This window comes from Seriola lalandi, unplaced genomic scaffold (assembly GCF_002814215.2).
Source record: "Seriola lalandi dorsalis isolate HSWRI2012SDOR001 ecotype SW California unplaced genomic scaffold, Sedor1 jcf7180002053903, whole genome shotgun sequence".
Taxonomy (NCBI): Eukaryota; Metazoa; Chordata; class Actinopteri; order Carangiformes; family Carangidae; genus Seriola; species Seriola lalandi.
The window spans coordinates 107,883-117,811 of record NW_019524456.1 but is presented as its reverse complement, the minus strand read 5'-3'; the positions used below and the strand labels follow the sequence as shown (position 1 = coordinate 117,811).

The 9,929-nt window shown below is 45.6% G+C and overlaps 1 protein-coding gene across 1 annotated transcript in view; it reads right to left on the bottom strand.

Moving 5' to 3' along the window:
* tenm2a (teneurin transmembrane protein 2a) overlaps positions 1-9,137 on the bottom strand; it is an 85,980-nt gene extending 76,843 nt beyond the window's left edge. The window contains exon 1 of the mRNA XM_087172925.1: positions 9,011-9,137. Within this exon, the coding sequence (XP_087029051.1) occupies positions 9,011-9,137 (127 nt within the window). The remainder of the gene's footprint in view (positions 1-9,010) is intronic.
* Positions 9,138-9,929: the final 792 nt, after the last annotated feature.

Sequence of the window (9,929 nt, the reverse complement as noted above, 5' to 3'; positions counted from 1 at the left end):
CGCCTGCCATAGTGTGTAAGTGTGTGTATGCATCTTGCTTCAGTACACTGTGCATTAATTGCCATTCCCAGTGGTCGTCAAGAGTGCGCAGGACTCCTCTGGGACATCTGCACCTTCATTAGACTCTACTGATCATCACGCTGCAGCACCAAGAGAGGGCCTGTTCCCCTCTTTCATCACTCCTTCTTCGCTTCAGTACTCCCTTGCCTTTCTCTCCCATTCTGCCAGCCCTCTGCCTCGCTTTTTTTTTTTTTTTATAAGTTGCATTATCTCTTAACCAGACCCTGCAGTGTTGTTTTCTTTAAATGTTATCTTCATGGCATTTCTGGCTTTATTAGGCCGGTGCAGAGAGCAGGAAAGCAAGGACTGGAAAGAGTGTGAAGAAACGAGTGAGAAAGTTCTAGACTAGATGGACTTCAACACAGCCGCTGTGTGCTCTGTGCCCCCCCCCCCCTTTAACCGCTGCTCCACCGGGTACCCTGCTCCCTCAATTTGTAATGGCTTATGAGTTCACCGCCTCCCCTCTCATCTGTCAAAATTTCTGTCACTTTACCCCCTCCCCACTTCTTCCCCGCCCTCATCTTGCACTATCTTTTGCATTTTCATTCCCATCAGCCCTCCTTTCATCATTATCTCTCAGTTAATACTTCTCACTGTCTCGATCCCCAGCGCAAGTGGTTCTTACCCCCAGGGGGTAGGTTCGCTAGCACTCCGCAGACCCCCACAGACATGTAATGCACCCCATGCCCCCCCATCTCCCTCCCCTCCCCTTCGACTCAGCCCTCCTCTCTCTCTCTCTCTCCCCTCCTTTCTCCGCAGTGGATGAGAGACGCCAGCTGGAGGAAACAGAGAGAAATGGGCCCAATTACAGCATTGGGAACTGAAAGTTGGCTAATTAACTCTAATTCGCTAACAAACTGCTTTTTCACCAAGAATCATCTCTCTCTGTCACATGGCACACACATGCACGAGAAACCGCATTTGCATGCGCTGCCAAATAAAAAATGCACATCCACACAACTGCAGGTACACATGCACACACAAAAAAAATTACCCTCACTCCCTTCCCATCTATACACACACACTCAAGCTCACATGCCCACACAAATGCGCACGGACCCACTTGCTCAGCTGTATTTACCGCAAGGGCAATATGTTGATTACGTTAGAGTGGCTGATTATTGCACAGTGACAGTAAAGGAAACAAATGTCTTTCATAGGCAGGCATCTATCTCAGCGAGAGGGCTTCTAGCAATAGACTATAGCAGCAAATGACTGCGCTGTATCCTGCTATGACAGACAAAAAATAGAAGAGGGCAGGAAGAGGAAGAAGGGGGGGGGGCTGATAAAGAAAAGAGAGTGATTGAACAAATGAGGTTCAGGGAGAACAAAAAGAAGTTAGCGGAGCACCAGGTGGAGAGGGGAAAACAGATGAATAAAAGTTGAAATAAAAAAAAGTGAATGGATGGAGGGAGAGGATTAGATGGAGTGAGAAGATGGATAAGGAGCGACTCTCTGGGTTTTGTACTGATGCTGTGAAACAGTTTTCCCTTACAACAGTATAATGGTGGTTAAAGGCAAGAACAATAGGTTTATCTAAAGTGAAGATGCTATCTGGGGTGAAAAAAACAGACACACACACACACACACACACACACACACACACACACACACACACAAACTCTCCCACACACAAACACACACAGGCTGTAGGATGTTTCATTACTTGTGCGTAACAGATTGTATGGGAAATTATAGTGTAGGCGGAACTTAGACCAATAAGTTTGTCAATGTTGAATTATCAAAACGGGTGTCCAGTGGGCACAGCTCTTCTGAAATGCCAGTACACACACACACACACACACACACACAGATACACAGACACACAACACGCCATTCTTAGTGAGTCAGGATATCCTCTCATCCCCCTCAGTGAATCGTGAAATCCTCCTGGCATTACCAGACACGATAAGAAGCATCTCGCATACATATGTGTGATAAAACACGTATGTGAATAGACAGCACACACAGTGCGCACACACACACACACACACACACACACACAAACACACGTACACAAAGACATACACGCTCACACATTTAACACCTGACCACAGAGCAGATGGTTTGAGATGGAAAAATGCCACTTCTCACTTCTGGCTGCACCTTTCACTTGCACTCCATCATTCTCTCTCCCTCAATCCTTCCTTCTCCATCAACTCACTCTTTTCTCTTCCAATAAGTTTCTGCTCATAGCTTTTTCTCTACGACTCTACCTTTGTCACCAATTCCCCCACGATGACACTGATAGTTACTCCTCTTCCTTTATCGCTGTGTTTCTGTGATCCACCTTCTTTTCGTCTTCCACTTGCTCCATCTCTGTCCCTCTCACACCTCATTAGTGATGCTAATACTCCATGTAATAGAGGACACCATTCACAGTGTGTGTGTGTGTGTGGGCGTGACCACACACACTCTGGAAGGGACTGTGTCTGGGAAGGGGAGATGAGTTTTCCCCCTCTGATCCCATTTCTCCGTCTGGGCCCTGCTCTCCTTCTTGCTGGGAGAAAATCCGATGGAAATGCAATCACAATCAGTTAGGGTCCAGACGAGGATGGACACACGCACGCAGGCACACACACACAAACACACGCATACACACACACACACACACACACACACACACACACACACAAACTCTATTCCACTCCCGCAAGGGAGCCATGCAGAAAATTGTTTTGGACATGGTGATGAGGAGAGGAGGGGGTCTGGGGTGTGGTGAGGGGGGACTTTTTAATTTACATTTTTAATGTAAAATATCATTCAAAGAGGGAAAGTTAGGCATCCCATTATACCGCGTCATTATTACACACAAGGCACATCCGTCTCAGGGTTCTGTGTCCTGAAAAATATGCACATGCGCACACGCATAAACACACGTATGAGCGACCTGCTGAGCCCTCCGGCCATAATCACCAAGTTAGAAATGTGGCTCTTCCTCAGACACCATAAATCTGGAAAGGAATCTATCCTGTTCTCCAGATATCATCAATCACAGATAATGTACGTCTTTGGATCCCCCTCCTCTATTCACAGCCATCCAGGAAGGGTCACTTTGAGGAAAACTATGAACTCTTCATACGAGAGGGTGATGATGCGGCTGCTCATGTCAGGACTGGAGAACAGGTGCTCGTACCTAAACAACAAAATTATTTGACAATACAAAAATAAATCATATCAATCTTTTCTTGTCTCCTGCCTCTATAGTTGAGGTTTAGTTAAGTTTAGGTAAAATAAAACTACTAGGGAAAAGTTGTGGCCATGGTTAAAAGAAGCCAACACTGACTGCAGGAAGTATGTGAGATGTGAGATGTGAGTCTTCGTCTTCGTCGTCAAAATGAGGCACTATGACAACATCGCGCTACCACAGAGAGAAAATACTCTCACTTTGTATCACTAGAAGAGGTTGCTTTTTAGGGAAACTGTGAACATAAGTTATTTCAAGTGTTGGAACTAATGGTGACAGCGTTTTGAATAATCATTGCCACTTTAAAACTTCCAAACATGTTTCCAGTCATGATCATCAGCTTTAAAGCAGCAATAATCAGCATTTTTTTTTTTTTTTTTTTTTGCATGACTCTAAATGAAAAGCTGCACATCACACATCCTTTTTGCTCAGTTATGGATTTCACCAATTCCCGAGGGAAATATCTGGCTCTTTAGCTGCTAAATGCTCCTTTACGTTCTCCAGCTGCTTGCTAACCAGTCAGCCTTTTGGTGCTGAGCAGGTAGCAGAGCTTTTGAGGATGGTTGAGCAGGAAAACGTGGTGAGACTGAACTACAGCTTTAAAGTTGTGGGTGGTGAATCAAAGACAATGAGCTAAAAGTCAAACGTGAAAACTCCCCACAGAGCTGAGGGAGACATCGGAGCTGGGAGATGATTCTCTGTGGGTTCATCACTATGCGCTCTCTCTTCAACCTTACGTACAGTCATTTCACGCGTTGTTCTTACCACATATTTTGTAGTGCAGCTTTAATTAGGAGCCTTCAGCCAGTTCTGTCAGTGTGGCGCTGCTGACGTACAGTATTTAGGACTGCATTAAGTTTAAGTTATGTTAGTTTGAAGTCAAAACAAAACAATCTAGCAGTCAAGAGAACAATGCAATATGCTTATGATGCAATGTGAGGGTGAAGCCCAGCAAACCACAGGCTACTTTATCTAAAGGCGGTGGTTTGCTTTCAAATATGGATCATGTGTATTTGTTCAATATAAGCTGTTGATTTCCACAACAGCGCGGACACAATAAACGGCTCACAGCGGCAAATCATAATCGCAGCCTTTCTAAACTCTTGCTCTGCTCAATCAAACGAGACACTTCCCGCCGTTAGCGTCGCCCGCCTCTGAGGTCACAGTCGGTGATGTCATGCCAAAATGAGACTCTGTGGCCCCTCAGAGGCCCCTGAGGCTCCTCGTGGCCTGCCCATGTCGTAAACAATCAGTGTCAGGCCATCAGTCTGACATACGGGCCGCCGTGGGGGTCAACCACCTGCAGGAACACTAGTGGTGATTCCTCTAATGGCGTGTGCACATGTCTTTGCCTTTGAATGTATGTGAAACCATCTGCACAGTCTGCCGCACCACAAGGATGACTCGTAGTTTTTTTTTTTTTTTTTGCCGCGCATGTATGTCTGTGCATACATTATCAACATCTGTGTGTGTTTGTGTGGACTAAGAGGACATCTGCCCATGTCAGCAGTGATTTAAATGTCCTCTAAACAGGAGTGCGCGGTGACACTCCGTTAATAAACCCTCCATCTGACGGCTAAATTTGATTGATACCGATTTGTGTAAACAACGCTATGTGTCTATTTAAAACTTGGTTCCCTAACCTAGCAGTAATTCAAATTCAAAACCTGTTTGCTCATCATATTGAATAGCAATCTTAAATCAGCAGGATTTGTGTCAGTGCTCTGATAATCATCCTGCAAAGACCTGCTTGTCAAAAAAAGTGTAGTTTCACAAAGTAATGCAAACACACGGTTGGAAAGTGAACCCGACACTGCCCTTCCTCTCCTTCCTCCTTTTGTCTCTCTCCTTTCATGCTGTTTTTTGTCCTCTACAAGTCTCCTGTAGTTCTTAAAGGCTGAGACGGCACTGTGGGAGTCTGATCACTACTGAGTCCACAAGCGCACACACGCAGACTGACACACACACAGTGAGTTTGCTTTTTGTGTTACAGGAAACCCCCCACCCCCCAAAAAACCTGCACCTTTAGAAGTGTGTCTGTCAAAATTAAATTGCTGGCTGCATTACAAGCCTTTGAAGGTATTGAAAAAACATTTTTACAATCACCCCACAGGCATGTAGAGAGAGTCTGTGTGAGTGTGTGTGTGTGTGTGAGTAGTGAGACAGTTTCCACTCGGGATAAGTAATATTGTCTGTTCTTTTAGTCAGTTTGCAGTTGATTATTATTGTCTTGGCTACAGTTTGTTGCTGAGCTTGTTGTTGTACCTCAGCCCTCTAGCCACCCACCAAGTCTTCGTCCGGATAATCTTTACCTCTTTCTTCCCTTCGAACTCTAAGCAAAGTCATTTCTCCCTGAGACCCCCCGCTGGGGAGAAACAAACTTTCAAAAGCCAGCCAAACAATGAGTCACACGTACACACATTCCTCTATGAAAAGACACACTCCCGCAGAGGAACATCACAGAACGGACATAATGGTTTTCTGATAATTGTTCAGAAAGGTGACGTTTGTGTGAGCACCACTAAGTGCTTGAGCACAGCCGCATGGAATGAGCCTGGAGTTAGTCACAACACGGACAGATGACCAACAGTATGGTCAGGGGCTGAAACAGACTGACACACACACCCCTATACTCACACACACACACACACTCACACACACACACACACACACACACACACACACACACACACACACAGAAGGGCTATCAGCTGAGGGACACACATATGCAGATTCCGTGACTCGGCCTCATCCTAACGTTTCAATTAGCTGCAGAGGACAGTCTGGCCACACACTGGTGGCCATGCCTCCCATCTGGGGTTACCGCAGTCAAACAGGCAGGCGGATGGACGGACAGAATGACGGACAGGCTGACGGCCCTCCACGCTGATTAATTCTGAAAGATGGAGAGGGCGGGGTGAAATCAGAACAGTGATGGATATAATAAGGAGAAGCAGTGAGCTGTACTTTTTCTCGAAATTACAATATGGTCATCGAAAGCATATGGTTGTTCTCTATTTCAGTTTTTGTTACACCTCCAGCTCTACAGTTATGTAAGTCCCACTCGTTTCTTTGAAAACATCTTTCACCCTTTTCTCTTCTGCATTCTGCTTGAACCCACTTTTGTTTGCAGCTGCCGGGACATAAGCAGCACCCAGACCGCTGCAGCAACATCCACAACAACAACTGTCCCGTAGGACCAGGAGGGAGGGGTAAGGGGTGGGTGTGTGTGTGGGTGGGGGCTGCATCGCCCCTCCATGATCTCTCCCTTGAGAACAAGCCTAACTCGTCCCCCTCCTTCTTTTCTACTCCCTGTATTTTCTGCAGCTCTGGTTTCCACAGCGATTTGCTTTATCGTTCCCGTACGGAAGTCGTTACTGAATGATTGCGGTGGAGAAAAAAAAAAAAGATCAATGCAAAACGGCAAGGACAAACTATATTTCTCCCTCTGTCTATCTGCTCACCTCCCTGTCCAGACCCCTCCTCATCTCTCTTTCATCCTCCCTCCATCTCTTTCTCTCCATCACCCTCTCTCTGGTGGAGGATAGTAATCCCATTAGGATCAATATTCCAGGCGAGTGAGCATCCTTTCACTGCAGCAATTACAAACCTTTAGAGACATAAAGGAGAGCATTTCTTCACAGCTTAGACCATCAATCAACTATTTAGCTTCAGAGGCAAAGGATGTTGTGTGTCTGTGCGTGCGTGTGTGTATGTGTGTGTGTGTGTGTGTGTGTGTGTGAGGGATAGGGAGTGTATGTGTGCCTGCGTGCACGTGTTTCTGAATTCTGCAGTATTGTTCCGTCTGCGTTACTGAAATGACTTTTGGGATTTTCGTCTTATAGATCCTATTATGGGTGTATGAATACATAAGAGAGCTTCTTAATGCACACTTCCCATCTGGCGGTGCAACAAGGCGCTATCAACTCCCTTGCGAATGCATGTATTAGCATTGTCCACAGTGGGATTTCACAGACGGCTAAGCTTGGGTGTTTAGCCAGGGGTTAATATTTCATGCCTTCACGTTATCTCTCCCTCTACACCACCGCACCCTCCACCCTCCACCCACCACCCTCCTCTACTTCCAGCCTGTGCACCAAATCCGTGTTTGTTGCCTCTGCAGCATCATGTCATTCCTATGCTAGTGTGCCAAACACATGGCATTCTCATTTAACAATCTTTGCACTCGGTTCCTTGACAGCTGTGGAGCCTTCCTATGGATGTAATCCTCCTAAAAAAAAAAATCGGGGGTTCTCGCTAACGTAAATACCACTCCCTCTCTCGCTGTCTTCCCCTGAATACTCGCTCTCCCCTTTACTCTGTCTCTAATGAGGTGGCGTGACCGACAGGAATGGTGAGGGCATATCACTTCTCATCTTGTCAGCTCTGCGGTCACTTGTGCCCCTCAATGTCACAGGGCTCCTCTTTGCCTGGAGGCCGCCGGCTTCCATTTATCTAACTGCTCCACAACCCCCATCTGGCACGTCTCGCCCCGAGACGGAGGCAGCCTCGATTGGGTCACATCTGGAGGCACCCTTGGTGGCGGGCTCTGGAGCGCACCATAGCAACGATAACGCTAAGAGAACGGGAAATACGCACTTCATCAAAGGGCTTCATATACATTCTCCGCAGTGAAAAATTGAATCTGTGTCTGGGTTGAAATTTGTTAGAGAGTATAACAATTCTTTACAACAGTTCTTTACTGGAGTGGAAAATAGAAAACTCCACACTGTAGGTCTGATGCAGTAGTGCGGATTACAGTGGCTCTTAAAACAACAAATACTAAATATTAAGGCTTTCAAAAGACACCCAGGAAATGACAGATCCAAATGGTTCGCTATTTTTATCGCCAGAGCGGCATCGTAGCCTGTGGCTCCCACTGTCAAAATGATCGTTCTAATTCTTTGCCATGAAAAAATTCAATTAGACTATCATTAGACCAGGCTGATGATGACGTTCTGTTTATCGTTAACTGCACATTATTCGATTCTTCATTTAACAGGCAGCGCCTCATTTACTGATGATCCATTTAACAAATGCTTTTTCTCAAAGTTTCTTTGGGCTGAAAATGTAGAGTTTGTGAATGCATTTATCTGCAGCGTTGCAGAGAAAATTAGGATACATTTTCATGTTTCTCTGTTTGACATGTGCGATGACGACTTCTCTTTCCTGCCAGTTGCACTCAGAAACTCAAGTGAAAAACAAAGGGAGCGGCAGGAGGTTTAACTGTTGGGTTTCCATAAAAAAAAAAAAAAAGGGGGGGGGGGGCAAAAGTGTGCATGCATGTGTGGAAGAGTTTTAGTGGAAGCAGCAGAAGGGGCTTGATGGCACTTGTGGAAGTGGATTAACTGTTACATCCCTAACAGAAAATGGTAGCATGAGAGAACAGGGCTGAGTCTAAAGCCGAGCCCTCTTTTCGTGATGGGATTTTTTTTTTTTAACCAACAATAGAGGGGGGAACAGATTGACTCCTATAGGGCCAGCACTTTCTGTTCTTCTTTTCCCTCATCCCGTTTCTATAAATCTCCAAATTTTAACACTCCAAGAAGGAAATCTACTGTAGTTTGAGCTGCACTTGGAAGCCCGCGGAAGCAAATTTGGCTTTGCACCCTTGTCCCTGCTGGTGGATCTACCAGATGCAACTACTGCACGTCCCTTACTTAGCTTTTCCATCACATTATCTCACTTCCAACACAGTGCATATTCCCACACACAAACACGCAGGCACACACACACACACACACACATCGAAGATCCCCGTACCGATCTTCCGCTCGTTCCTCTCAAAACCCTGGAGACGGACAACACTGGCTAACAAGGGAACAGGGGATGAAAACAGAGCGCTGGAAGAGATGGAGTGCTGGAGGAAAAGTGGCAGGGTGGAGGACATCTTCCCCCGGAATCAAACTGCACATATTTTCATCTTTGCTCATAGACCAACTCCCACAGGACATCAGCAAGCCAAACCAAAGGCCTGCTGCGTCTGTTGACTCTGCGCTACAAGAGAGGAGACTGCATCAAACTCATTTCAGTAAAGAGAAATTATACCTCATTTGATACCATAATGCATGAAGGCAAAATTCACTATCAAGGTTGCCTTATCCAGCAGCTAGGTCCTCTTTCAAAACGACGGCTTGACAAACGTGAACCAAACTCTCTCACTGGTCAGACACAGCAGAAGGTGGCAATGGTCACAGTCGAGCACAATAATTGAGAGATGAGATTTTTGATTTTATCCAAAACAATGTGAAAAGTGAAAACACACTGTCATAGCTCTTATGGAGCGCGTCCTTACAGCCTTTGAGTTTGTTTACAGGGGCGACTGGCAATAATGGTTATGCAGCGGCCTTCGGAAAAACAGTCCACCACTATGATATCGCAGAGATAACATCTACAATATCACTAGTCTCGCATAGCCAGACCTATCTCAACGCTGGAGCTTGGAAACACAAACAATGGCTTTAAAGTTTGTTTATCTCCCCACACACCTTCCCAATTATAATGTCAAGAGAATCGAGTCTGTGAATCAACAAACAGTTTCCCTTTTTTGACAACAGGCCTGGAAGACATATTTAGAGGAAATAAATGCATGGAAATTCAAATGGAACTCAGTAATATGGACGCATTCAATGCTTTGTTTTTGCTCTTGCTGGGTTTTTTTTTTTCTTCTTCTGTTTCTCCT